Below are 14,290 nucleotides of genomic sequence, written 5' to 3'. Positions count from 1 at the left end.
GCAATCCAAGTGTTTTGATTACTTCGTTAGAACCGTGATCACTAATTTTCGCCTGTAATTCACGTTCGTCTTCCGGGATTCGTTCGTTCCTGCTTGTCGTTCGCACACCATTTGTGCAGCTTAAATCCACCACGCTTTAGTGAAGCAATCAGTTGATCTTGACATTCCAGTGCCGCTTGGAGGCTGTCTGCTCCAGACAGTACGTCATCCATGTAGAAGTCCTTTTTAATCACTTGTGAAGCTATCGGGAATTCTGATTGTTCCTCATCCGCTAACTGTTTGAGACATACCGTAGCACAGAATGGAGCACAAGAAGTTCCGTAAGTTACTGTTGTTAATTCGTATGTATCGAGTGATTTCGAGCATCATCTCTCCAAAGTATCTTCTGGTACGGTACATCACGATCATCCACTTGAATCTGCCTGTACATTTTAAGAATGTCGGCTGTGAAAACATACTTGTATTTCCTGAACCTTAGAACAATCGCCATCAAGCTGTCTTGCACTATCGGTCCAGTGATCAGCACGTCGTTCAGAGAAAGATTTGTATCCGATCGTGCCGACGCATCGAACACGACACGAAGCTTAGTGGTCGAGCTCGAGGGTTTTAAAATTGCGTGGTGTGGCAAATAGTAACCACGAACTGTATCATCGTCGTTCTCCAATTTACGGCAATGGCCGAGAGACACGTACTCATTGATAAACGTAACGTATTGCTTTTTCAGTTCCGGTTGATGTACAAATTTTCGTTCCAGTTGCAGGAATCGCCTTTCCGCAAGAGATCTTGAATTGCCAAGTAACTTAACTGTATCTCGAAATGGAAGCCGAACTACGAAACGCCCATTCTCTCGCCGATGGGTCTTTTCGAAATGATCGATACACTGTTCAAACTCAGACGTAAGTTTTTCCACTTCCGGAACTTCTTCCTGTTTCCAGAATCGCTGCACAGCATTCTCCAAACTCGCTTCCGAGGAGATATAGTGCGCGACAGCCACCAATGAAGGCCTTTTGATACTCGTTCGGGAACCGCACACAATCCAACCAAGCTCTGATCGCCACAGCATGGGCTGGCCATTGTCCAGCTTCATACGATCGGTAATTAGAAGGTCAAAAAATAGTTCAGCTCCGATGAGCATGTCAACCTTTGCAGAAATATTAAATCTAGGGTCAGCTAATTTAATATTAGGAGGAATCTCCCATTGTCGTATATCAATTTTCTGCAACGGAAGGATGCCAGTAACTTGCGGCACTACCAAAAACTCGAGGACCCATGACGCATCTCCATACGATGATTTTACTCTGGCCATAGTTTGTTGTGTAACTGTTAGTTTTTCACCGTTGATTCCAACGACGCCCACTCTGATGTTTTCACATTTCAAGCGAAGCAGATTCACAGCATGCTCAGATAAGAAGTTGGATTGGGAGCCTGAATCCAACAGCACACGAACAGGACGGAATTCTCCTCGGGAATCTTTTACTTGCACTATAGCGGTAGATAAAATCACCTCCTTTTTGTAGATTGCTTGCGATTTCACCACGGCACTAGTACAAGTGACACTCGTTGATTGACCAGTTTCGACTGGTTCTTCCTTCGTCGATTCTGCTGCGTTTCCGTCTGCTACAGCTTTCTCTGTAGTGATTTCACTATGAAGTTGTGTATGGTGTTTACGCCCGCAACCGGCAACAGTACACATCCTTGATTTGCACTGGCCGACTCTATGACCACGTTTCAGGCAGTTGAAACAGAGATGCTTTTCTTTAACTGCGACAATCCTCTCTGGCACTGTCATTTGTTTCAGAGTGTTGCATTTGTTGACGTTGTGAGACTCGTCACAAAATACACACACATTCTCTTTCGTTTGTAATGCTGCATGAACTTTGACAGTAGCCTTCGCGACTGGAACCAGCTGCTTTTGCTTCGCTACCTCGCTGGGTTTGTGAGAAGCATTGGTTTCGCACCGTTCGAGAACAAAACAACGATTCTGCAGAAACTGTACCGTGTCTTTATAGTTCGGCAGTTGCTTTGGTTGAACATTGCCTTCCCATAAGCTAAGTGTAGCTTTGTCAAGTTTAGAAGTAAGAAGTGAAATCACTAACTGTTCCGACATCCCCTGCATCAGCTGGTCGTGGAACTCCAATGATTCTACATGTCGACTGCATTCTTCAACTAGCTGTCTCAGTTCCGATGAGCTTTCTTTGTTCATTCTCCTTAGATTCAGCAGGCCACCAACGTGAATGTCGATAATGGTTCTTTTGTTTTCGAACCGTTCTTCCAAGATGTTCCACGCTGGTTGAAAATTGTTCTCGTTCAGTATTTGCTCGCTCAGAACATTTTCCGCTTTCCCTTTTAACGTTTGCGTCAAGTAGTGCAATTTAGTTGCATCGGATAGATGGGGATATTTTCGCATCAGATCTTGGAACAACTGCTTGTACCGGAACCACTTTTCATACGTTCCATCAAATGTAGGGAGTGGAACGTGCGGTAATCCAAGTGACTGATTAACGATCGTTTGCTGATTTTCGCCTCCCTCCGCAATGGCAGCTTTTGGGACAACTTGAATCTGTTTCATTCGTAACGCATCCATCGAGGCACAAATCGTTACTCGAAGCTCCTCGTAAAGTAACTCAAATTCTATGAACGCACTCTCTTGTTCTGTTCGTTGATCCGGAAACTCCGCATAAATCTCGTTCTGAATCGAGTTGTACTCGTCATAGCAAGAATCAACACGTCGCAGGTACGTTTCCAAATGATGAACGGTGATGTCTTCTGCTGTTTCCATCATATTTCTCATTCGCTGTAGCTTTGACACCACGGCTTGTCTCCGGAACTCAAACGCATTCAGCTTCTGGTCACATATTTGCTGCTGTTTCCGATTTTCCTTTTTCTTTTTCTGCGCGGAAACCGGCGAATGCTGCACATTTCCTTCTAAACCTTGAACACTGCTCATCATTGCTGTAGCTGTTTTTATATTCACAAAACGTTCACTACCAGCATTTCATTTGTTTTACAATAACGTTCATAGAAGTTTGTTACACTGTCTGATCGGCTTTCTCGGAAGCAGACGCTTTGATATCTCTACTGCAAGGTCGGCTTCCGCAAAGTCGACGCTCAAACTGTTTTCCCGTACTCCAACCAAGAGGATACGGATTGTGGTTATGTCAGCGTCCGGATGCGAATCACTCGCGATGCGCGAACACGAACAATCTTTCTCACGCGGATGAAAGTGGTTTCCTCGGAATGTCCACCTTGTCACTCGGGACCTGTCCTTCCGCGAAATCCGTCGCGAATTTAGGACCAAAATGTTCGGATACGCGCGAAAGAGGCTAAAAGAAAAAACGCTTTGTAAAGAAATTACGTCCTTTCTCGCACGTTGTTCATTTATTTCTAATTATAATAACAGTGTTGGCAACAACAAAAAAGAAAAATATGAATGTATTTTATGTGAAGGTGAGAACATCATCCAGAGGCTCACCGTTGGTCGTAACAATTGGTACAATAACCCTACTTAACGAAACGACAATTTTTTGCTCCATACCATCAAAAACATGTTTAGCGATTTATAGTTAAATTTTCAATGGTGTGAGATAGCTACAAATTGCTTCAAATAACACAAGCTTTCGCCCAATAGTGACTCATACATTATTGTTGTCAATCCGATGTTTTGTTAATACGACATTAAGCCAATACTTCTTTGTCTTCTTTCTTATAGATGGCGTCCCTTCACTTGATATGACGCCGATTGATGGTACAACAACTTAGGCTATATTACCAGTTAATTTTCGTTCATAATCAAATGGACTTCGTTTTCACTGGACTACCACCGAAAACCTTACTGTGTCACTACACCTAGTCGTCGAAGCACGACTAGATGTAGTGACACATCAAGGTTTTCCCCACCACCCTAAACCCTAACATGAGACGACGTACTCACTAATTAAGAGTTTCACCGGAAGTGATAAATCCAACTGAAAATATCATTGTCAGTATTAGTCAATACTATTGAACTTGTAGTGGGTTCGAGTACGGGTCGGATTTCGGGTACAAATACCCGAGACCCGACCGTCTCTAGTGTACAGCTTCTACGCAGTTCAATCAGTAGCCGTAGCCATACTCATATAGAACTATACCACAAGAAAACCTTCCACAAAACGAAATCATCAGTTCAGTTTACTCTTTGCTCACGCTGCCGTCTGGCTGGTCATCATCTAAACCAGTGATTCGCAAAGTGATCCCTACAGTCCACCAGTGAACGCTAGCTCATTTTTAATAGGCAGTAAAATTGTCAACAGGCTGGGCAACGAGTCGGCACCAACTGAAATCGACGCAACCGAACGATTATTGACAATCTACTGAAATGTCCGGAACCGGACTGCCTGAAACCTTTCGCAAAGAGAACCACTTGCAAATTCACATAACACATTATCACAAAGAACTAGCCAAAGGGTTGGGTGAAATTCCGAACATGCAGGATCTCGGAGATGACCGGGCTGATTTGAACCCCTCTGTTTTGCAAATGAATATCTTTCGGTTAGCCAGAACGCTATTGTTTTCGTTCTTCCGTTGTTCATTTTTTGAGTTATACAGAGTTTTATGTCAAAACTAGCAGTTTTTCGACAATATCAGTCTCCATTGTCATCAAAAACAAAAGAGGTTCTAAAAATTAGATTACCTCGTTGTTATGTTTATCAAACCAGCCATAGTTTGTTGAAATCCGTCCTGTAAAAAAGGATTTTGACTTACTTTACCCATCACCCTAGTCCTGTGTTTTTCTTCATTTAACAATACCTATGTTTAATAAAGCTCACTACCTTAGCTCTAAGATGCCGAGAGCGTTTCTTAACAGTACCTGAGAATAGGATAATCTCTTGAATTATACCATTTTTGTATTTGGTTTACATTGTCGTATGCTGACCACCACAAATGTGGGGGATCCAGTTTTCAGTTGGTGGTCGGCAGTGGTTGATGAGATGGATCTTACACACGGATTGTTCCGTCTTCCATCTGCATCCATCCCGCCGTAGATGGTCCTCAGCTCAGAAGTAATCCTAAGCTGTTTCTAGAATACGTTGTTCAGCTTCTATGCAGAGAGAATGTTCACACGGATCTTGTTCTGTACTTTCACGCGTATCACGCGTACTCTTAACCCCTTAACGACCAAGGGAAATATTATTATTTTTACGTTTCGTCTTTGACTCATCAGTGCCGAGCAGTTCAAATTGAATTGCTTAGTGCTAAACTCGGCAGTTCAATTTGAACCGCTAAGCAGACGTAAAGTATCTGCTATTTACAGAACACTTTTTGTTTTGCAACGGAGTGCAATGTTTTTTTTTGACGTATCGAACGAAAACGCGTTTTCGACTATTTCTGGTCGATGCAGGTTTGGTCATTTAGGGGTTAGCCAAATCTGCCAAAGTGTTCTATAAATAGCAGAAACTTTACGTCTGCTTAGCGGTTCAAATTGAACTGCCGAGTTTAGCACTAATCAGTTCAATTTGTTTCGTAGAATGCCATAACTAACTATTTATTTTACTATTCTGATAATCTAAGCAATTAAAGCAATAAATTAAATTACGATATGATAATCCCAACTCTTTTTTTTATTTATTTCTAAGAATCACAGGGAAATTATAGGAACCTTATGCACCCTGCCATGTTTATCTGATGATATTCTCCTAATTTGCACCCCCAATCGCTAAAATATTGTCTTGTACTGACATATTTCGTCCTGCACATCTTATGGTCGTGAAGGGGTTAAGCAGCAAGAAAGTTCACACAAAAAAATACCACGTGTTTTCTTAAGCTGCGAGAAAGTTCTCGCGGAACTTTTTCTGTACTTTCAAATTCTCAAAAGTTCAGCGTGTACTTTTAAGCATCAAGAAAGTGTATATTGTAAGTAATTGTGGAATTTCTGGTTGCTTGGGATGTATTCATGACAAGTTTATGTAGGCATGTGGGAAACTTTTCAATATATAATTTCTAAAATTAATCCAAGATCCATCCAATCTATAAGCTGCAAATATGATGTGAATAGAATAGAGAACGCCAGTTTGCTTTCAACTGCATTTCTCTGTTGCTTCTTATTGAGTTTACGGTTGACAATGTTCCAATGTATTTATATTTGGCGCAGCTTTAGCGTCTTGTGGAGGTTCCTCTCTTCTAGTAACCGTAAAATATTACTGTTCAGGAAACTGTTTAAAACCTGAAAGTCCTAATGAATATTTCATCACCCGGTTACCGGGGTAATCAAACCTTATCAGCGTCTTGCGCTTACAACCGACTTCATTTGCTTTTTGCACGATTCAAAGTTAACAAATTCGTGTAAGTCGACAGTCCGTCTAAATTTTCAGTTCAATGCACGTACTTTTATTACATTAGTAACAGTTAATTTGGGCACATTCGTCAATTTCGATAACTTCGCGAGAGAATAGTATAAATTTTCGTGATGCACAAGTAAATTTTAGATGGTTGTGGAAATGATCGAGAAACAAATATCAAAATCAAACAGTAGGGTAAGGTAAGATAAGACTTTCAGAGGTGCCATTCCCATCATTTTCACATAGAATGAACATTTATTACCAATATAAATATTAAGGTTGCTCATTGACTATCCACGATATTTCATATATCATCTATTTTTACCGCTTATTTATTTAGTCGTGAAATCTAAACAAACCAGACCGCGCCATTAGCACACAGATAATACAAGAACGAGATCTTACAAAATAAGAGTTTTTTACAATTATTCTCAATTTGTTTGGGTTTCATTTCAACGTCAGATCTTTATTTTTTCATTAATACGTTTATTTCATAGGCAACATACATAAGTTTTTCTTCGCCGTGGCATCCACTATACATAATACTTCATACCTAATACATTTCGAATATCAATGAACACTGTTTTTATCAAGCGAGTTGCTATTATAAATTACATTAAATAAAATACATTTATTTTGTATACGATCTAATAACTATTTCAGGTTCGTTTGTATCAGTTCATCACTTTTATTCAATATAAGATAGCTGGCTATTGGTTGAACTCATGGAAGAGAAAGGAGTGTAACATTAAATAAATTTTAAATTGGAACTCCAATGGACTTAATGAAATGATAAAGAAGTTTCATGTAAGGAAAGTCACGACAAGCAAGAATGTCGCGAACTGGGACATTGGATAGTCTACCTTGAGTACGCAAGGCAAGGTTGAGATCAGACATCACGATACTCCACGCATGTCCAAACGACATGATCAATATCGCGATAACCTTCGCCACAAGCACAATGATTAGTCTCGGAAAGTCCAATTCGAAAGAGATGCACATCTAACGTGTAATGATTGGACATGAGTCTGAAAAAACGTCAGATCATTGTTATAGCTTTTAGTTCAACATTTGTTCATAATTTGTTTGTACTTCTGATAGTACTTCATAGGTGTATCATTTCTCAAAATCATGCGTTAATATATTGTACAAACACGAAAATTTTTAATATAAAAGCAATCAAAAGTTCCACAATTACTTAAAACATCCACTTTCTTACTTTTAAAAGTACACGAGGAACTTTTGAGAACTTGAAAGTACAGAATAAGTTCCGCGTGAACTTTCTCACTGCTTAATACCGTTTTGTTTATGAAACAAACACGTGGTACGCGCCATAAACAACAATTCATAAAAAAAAGAAAAAATAAACAAACTCGCATGGTTGTCGGAATGCGACCCGGGAAAATTTTCAGAGCGAAACTACGCAATTGGAGTCCAATCGAGAGTGACCCCAGGATTCTAAAACAAACATCTCCAAAGTTGTTTGGGCGACTCTGGGTCTGCTCTCGGGCTTCTCTGATCAATAAACGAAAACGGTATAAGAATACACAAAACAAGTTCCGTGTGAACTTTCTCGCTGCATAGAAGTTGAACAATTTATTCTAGTTTAGATGTTCTTTCGTCGCGCGAACTTTCACGTGTGGATAATTACTTTGAAAACGGGCAGCTTAGAACTCTTCATAAACTTCGTAAGCTGCTCCCTTTTACCCGATGGAACAGCATTAGCGCGAAAATGGTACACAAAAGTTCTATGAGAAAGCGTACCGGCCAGACGCCACAGGTGCAGAGATACCAGTGGCAAACTTCTCGCGGACGAAAGTGAGGTAATCGACAGGTGGAAGCAGAACTACGACGAACATCTGAATGGCGAAACACCAGATAACGTAATAATGGATGCATGCTCAGCCGACGACAGATTCCCAGCACCTGATCTATCGGAGATAAGCGAGGAGATCGGTAAGCTGAGGAATAACAAAGCCGTGGGTGATGATCAATACCCACGTGAGTTACTAAAACATGAAGGAGAGGCACTGGATGATTTTTAATATTGGGGAGGAGATTCTACCGCAGGAATGGATGGAAGGAGTGGTATGTCCCATCTACAAAAAGAATAAGCTTGACTGTTGCAACTACCGAACAATCCCATTACTGAGTGCCGCATATTAGATACTCTCCCAACTTCTTTGACATCGTGTATCACCAATAAGTAGGGAATTAGAAGGGGCGTACCAAGCGGGATTTAATGAGGCCCGCACCACTGAGGATCGATACAAATTCGCGATAGGACAAGTACTCCAGATGTGTCGATAAACTGACGCAATTGGTTAAAGCAACGATGGATAGAGTGATGTATAACGTCCAGGTTCTGGCACGCTCTCGAGTCCCTTCGAATCTTGAAGAGAACGACGGCAAGGGATGGACTTTTTTGTCTCTTGTTTAATATTGCTTTAAAAGGTGTGACCCGAAGAGCGAGGATCGACACAAGTGGAACAATCTTCCGAAATTCCGTACAACTTTTTGGCATCGATGACGACGTTGATATTATGACATGTAACTTTGAGAAGATTATGGAAACATACATCGGTCTGGTTATAAATGCGTCGAAAACAAAGTACTTGAGAGAAAGAAGCTCTAAAGAAGAAACACTATGCCTCCTACCACTAATATCGATAGACGTTAACGATATCGAGATGGTTGACGAATAGCAATATCGATATTTCCACCAACAACAGCGACATCGAACCAATGGACGGGTGTGTTAATAGTAAATCATTGCTTTTCCTTCATTTGCTGATTAGTATCTCTACAATGAAGAACATAATAACGAGATTCAGCTTTTAAAAAATCTCTTATTATATAACGGCCACTTTATGCTTAGTCATATGAAACGAAAAAAATCTAATAAATAAAAAAAACGGGCATTTTTTTCGATCCGAAGCATCGGAAACTGTAGTCGGATTTTAATAAAATTTAGCAGGATAATTACTAAAACATTATATACTACCTGTGATTTCGTATGAGTTTGTTGAAATTGGTACGATCATCTCCGGGAAATTCGATTATTTTTGCTATGACTATCATAGACGTATTTTGGTCAGAACTTTTATTGGATAATTGTAGTAACAAGAAGACGTTTCATTTAATTTTGTGAGCAAAAATTCTCGTAAATACCATTCTCGTAGAATAGCACCCCAATTCTGTATTTCGTTCAAATCGGATTTTTTTTTTTCAAACGAATACGAAACATTGAACTCTGTATCTCGATCGAATTCGAGTTTTCCCTGCAGAATCATCACTCGATAGAATTAAAGTATGCAAATATTTACATTCGATTGAAATATTCCGATTCGATCGAAGCACAGAATAGGAGTGTAGGTCACAAATAAAAGACGGAAAATTCGACTAAAAATTAGGCTTACGTGACAACGTTTTGCCAAATCGTATCGTATGATAAAACATTCCATGTTTGATACACCTTTACAATATTCTAGTTCTCTAGTGAAAATCACAACACACACTATGTTTTATCCTTATTTATTGTTTCAATACTAACATCACTTCTTACACACAAGATTTCTCTCTTTTGCTCAGCTTGAAAACTGAGATAAATGAATAATTAAAATGAAAAACATCCTACAAACGTTCCTGCTTCAAATTGATCAGAAATTCATCATCCGATTCGGAATCGGTTGCTACCATGTCTCTGGTGACTGGTTTGGATGTCTTTACTCTTAGGTTCATCCGCTTCGTTCCAGGCTGCCAGTCGTCATCATTCTCGTCATCAGTTTCCGAGTTTGAACTCATTCGATTGTACTTCTTCGGTCTACCACGTTTCCGCTTAACGCTCGCAGCAACACCCTGACATTGCGTTCCGCTTGTAACTGCAAGCAGATACACCTGCTCCTTGATCTGCTCCAACTGCTCATCGTCTAGGTTTTCCAACTGCAGAACCATTTTTGGTTGAGTGGACAGGAACTCTTTGCATGTCTGGTATGTCAGCTCTCCTGAACTGTTAACGTATCGCAATGGCGTATCGATGGCTCGATTGAACATTAACTGATTTAATTCTTCATCGTTAATGTTACGAGCATAATTTATAATGTCTTCGACAGAACCGCACACTGTTCGGTAAGCGTCTACTTTACTCAATAGTAGACCATTGGGAAAAAGCATTCTGATTTTAAGGAAAAGATTTCGATACTGATTTAAATCTTTAAGTATGAAATCGTTGTCAGCGGCGTGGTGCAGCACGATTTGATGTTGATCCAGATGAGTAAGTTTTTTAAATTCTCGCTTACAATAGCGACAGTTGTACTGAGCCAGATGCGATCGCATATGCTTAGCGATGCTATACTCGTCTCCGAACATATCGTTGCAACAACTACAAATATAGCGGATACGTACCGATTTTGAGCTAGATGAAAAACTAGAAGGCAGACCGACAAATGAACATACATCGATGTGATTCTCATACTCAAAACGACTATCAAAGACCACCTTGCAGTGGTTACATGTGTACAAAGTGTTATTCTGCTCTAACATTCGATGGAGAAACTCGTCATCGATGTAATCACACGGATCCTCGTTTTTGCTTGCGCTATGATAAATTTTGAAATGCTTTAGTAAATCGATTTTCATTCCGGTTAACACAAATGGACATTCGCCACATTTGAACACATTTTGGTGATCCACGCAGGCAAATGTTTGACCAGGATGGCTCACCGTGGCATGCATTTTGATGTCGTAGTATGACGATAGCTTGTCGCAGTAGAAACAACGAACAAGTTTGAATAGTTTGTACATCAGCGGAGTTTTTTCATCGGCATTGTGCTTCCGACACCAGTGCTCAACAACGTCGTCGATCGTTTCGCACTGCATTTGACAGTGATGACATACATACTTCACGAAATAGTCGAATCGTTTTCGTTTCTCTTTTTCGGTGATCGATTCATCATACACAACTAATGTTTGATCCGGATGACTGGTGAGAAAATGTCGTTTCGCCCATTCCAGATCAGTTGAAGAATACGAGCAGCTATCACTACCGCAAGAAAACTTTTTCTTTTTGTTTCCGTCATTTGCATTTGCGGCTACTTGCTCTAAAACCGGTGTTATATCGCTCTTAACTTTGCGAGCAGCAGTCGAAGGAAGTTCATGAAATAGTGATATAATCAGTATTTCACTTTTTGGGTGATTCTCTGAAAAATGGGTTTTAAATGAGTCATAATCTGACGATTTATATGAACATAGAGAACATTTGAATTGACTGTCGGTCAACTTATGGTCAGCTGTCATGTGATCTATGATTTCTTCGCGAGTGCGACGTATTGTTTCGCACAGATCGCACTGCCATTCGGGCTGTTCGCTGGAAATCGCTTCTCGAACAACCGTCACCACTGTTCCTGGCGCGTGATTATGCTTGATGTGAGTCGTTATCAGCTGTTTTTCATCACGATATAAATTACATTCACTGCACTTGTACAAGTTTTCTCCGTGCAGCTTGAGATGATTAACAATTTTGTCAATGCAAATGAAACCGTCATTCAGTGTTGCTTCACAGTGAGAGCATTTGTAAACCTTTTCCTGTCGGTGCATTCTGTAAAGATGCGCACGAAAGTCAGCCAAGACTGGTGGGCAGTCAAACTTACATATGCCGCACTGGTAGAGTTTACCAGGGGCAATTGTTTGTGGAACAGTCAGGGGTAATTCATCGGCAGTAGTTGATAGCGGATCTTCGAGTTCCTGCTTTGCAGGTAGCATCAAAGTCTGCCCAGGAGACTCCATATGCCGCTCAAGATGCCGCTTCATATTTTTCCTAATCTTCGTAGAATAATCACAAGTGGAACAGAAAACATCCTCCAGGTATATGTCCTGTGGTGGTAGCCTATCGATTTCAGCAGGACTGAAATATTTCTTCTCCGTCGCAGAGCCATCCTCCTTCAGAATAGTATCAATGTAGTTTTGCAATTGCAATGTTGTCACGTTCTGTGGACAGATAACAACCAAATCGTTGTGTATGTCGCGTTTCTTGGGATGCAAGTATGTCAAAATAACATCCGTGCTGTTGTGATCATGTTGGACGTGCAATATCATCATCTTTAGAAAATGACTCTTCCGATCGCACAGGAAACACATGTACCGATGTCGTCCATGCGTTTTAATGTGTGTTATCAATTCATGTGCTGTCTTGAACCGATCTTTACAGTGGAAACAGTTATAAGTAGACACATTGTGATGCTTCAAAAGATGCAAATTAAGCTTAACCGGATCGGTAAAACGACAGTTACATTTGTCCACTCCGCACACATTCAACTCCTGGCCGCAAAAACCAGTATGTTTAATCATTTGACTGGCCTTCTTCTCCAATCGGTCAAATCGCTCAATACTTCCCTTGAACAGGAAATCAATCCGAATCTGAGTCGTACTAGAAAGTTTCTTCGTTAGTGATGTTTCTTTTGAACCACCTAGACCGGGAGATTGTGATTGTACTGGAGTGCTGCTTTTACTAGTCCCCGTCCTAAAATCATCATCTGACTCAACGGAAACGATATCGTTATTCGTTGACTGTGTATCTGCCTCGGCTACCGTTGTTGTATACATATCACTTCCTGCTTCGAATGCGACTGATGAATCGGCGTTTGCCGAAGTTGTTGACGAAATATTGTCCGCCAGTGATACCATTGGCTGAGCTCCAGTAGAACTCAACTGAGTGCTAGCAGATGAACTAGAAGTTACACTACATGTCGTAGCCGGTTTAGCTGTTATTGTGATACCTAGAATTAAGTAAAAGCAAAAAAATACCGGTTACAAGTTATATAGATAAAAATGAAAAAGATAAAAATGAGAGCATCTCTCATAAATTTATTGTTTTTTTTTATCAAGATAACATTTTATTTGGACATAAGCGTTATATGCCAAATACATTGTCATAGGAACAACTCTAGAAATTAACAGCATAAAAGAATGTAAAATCCAGGATCAACTTTCAAATGCCTTCAATTTTTTCTAGCTGACGTCTTAATTTTTAAAGACACTTATAAATTAACATCCAATGTTGGTTTCAATAATATGTTTAAAATATACACTGCAAAAACAATTAAAGGTAGTTTTTATTTAGGGTAACGGCTCAGTAGTCATCTCAACTCCAGTAGTCATCTCATATACGAAAACCATTAGTTAAAGTGAGATCTGCTGTAAGGGTAGGATGAATATAGGTGCATTTGCTTCGAGTTTTCGCGTCGCTATAGCAGAATTATTGAACAAGTTTCGAGCTATTTTTGCTGCAATTTATTTCTTAGATCCGAAGCAAACATATTGAATCCGATTTTATCACAATTCGTTCATTTAAAGTCGAGTAGTCGGCAAAATAATATGGCGATTTACTAGTGAGATGACTATTGGTACAATTGCCCTAAATTTTGACACAGGACTACACATTTCTTCACTACATTGACCTGGGTGTAATTTCGAAAACTTTTCATATCTAAAGTGTTACGAAAGTATTCTAGATTTTGCCCCCATGGAAATGTGATAGTACCCGTAATGTTGACCTAAAATCTCTCTTCATTAAGTACTAAGAATCAAAACCTTTGTATTGGTATATCTACCAGATAAATTTTTGCGATTCTGGAAAAAGGAATTGAAAAATGTCTAATGCGACTTCGCCGCATCGTTACAGTATAGTTATAAACCGGTATATTTATAAACCGTCGGAAGCGGCGGCCCCCGCACATAAACCTGTAATCCACCCGTTTGCCCGGTCTACCCAAAACTAGGAGCTATCCCTTGGCCTCGCATAAGAAAGTCTTTTTTTAATTATTTTCTATTTTTTCGCGAGGACAAGGCGCCAAGCCGCTGAGGCAACGCAGTCCGAGTCGTCCAATCACTATTCGGAAACGATGTCCACTAGCAGAAAAACCTGTAATCCACGTGTTTGCCTTCTCGTTTTAAAATGAATGCTTTTGTAGCTTTCGGCC

At 40.1% G+C, this 14,290-nt stretch overlaps 2 protein-coding genes across 2 annotated transcripts in view; both read right to left on the bottom strand.

Annotated features, from left to right (window-relative positions):
- Nucleotides 1-59: 59 nt before the first annotated feature.
- LOC131433952 (uncharacterized) lies at nucleotides 60-2,950 on the bottom strand. The gene is made up of 2 exons (XM_058600571.1): nucleotides 398-2,950; nucleotides 60-275 (listed from the first exon to the last, which is right to left on the bottom strand). Exons 1-2 carry the CDS (start codon nucleotides 2,948-2,950, stop codon nucleotides 60-62), a joined length of 2,769 nt encoding a protein of 922 aa, XP_058456554.1.
- Nucleotides 2,951-9,832: 6,882 nt separating this feature from the next.
- LOC131433950 (uncharacterized) overlaps nucleotides 9,833-14,290 on the bottom strand; it is an 86,112-nt gene continuing 81,654 nt past the window's right edge. Inside the window, exon 13 of the mRNA XM_058600570.1 lies at nucleotides 9,833-13,087. Within this exon, the coding sequence (XP_058456553.1) occupies nucleotides 9,948-13,087 (3,140 nt within the window). The 3' untranslated portion in view covers nucleotides 9,833-9,947. The remainder of the gene's footprint in view (nucleotides 13,088-14,290) is intronic.

The sequence above is a fragment of the Malaya genurostris genome, chromosome 3 (genome assembly GCF_030247185.1).
Source record: "Malaya genurostris strain Urasoe2022 chromosome 3, Malgen_1.1, whole genome shotgun sequence".
Taxonomy (NCBI): Eukaryota; Metazoa; Arthropoda; class Insecta; order Diptera; family Culicidae; genus Malaya; species Malaya genurostris.
This window is presented reverse-complemented; position numbering and strand designations above follow the sequence as displayed.

Excerpts from the sequence above, each read along its gene's own strand:
- LOC131433952 (XM_058600571.1), bottom strand. The coding sequence starts at position 2,950 with ATGATGAGCAGTGTTCAAGGTTTAGAAGGAAATGTGCAGCATTCGCCG. Across the intron at positions 276-397 it reads TTCAAGTGGATGATCGTGAT|TTAGCGGATGAGGAACAATC; the intron begins GTACCGTACCAG and ends TGTCTCAAACAG.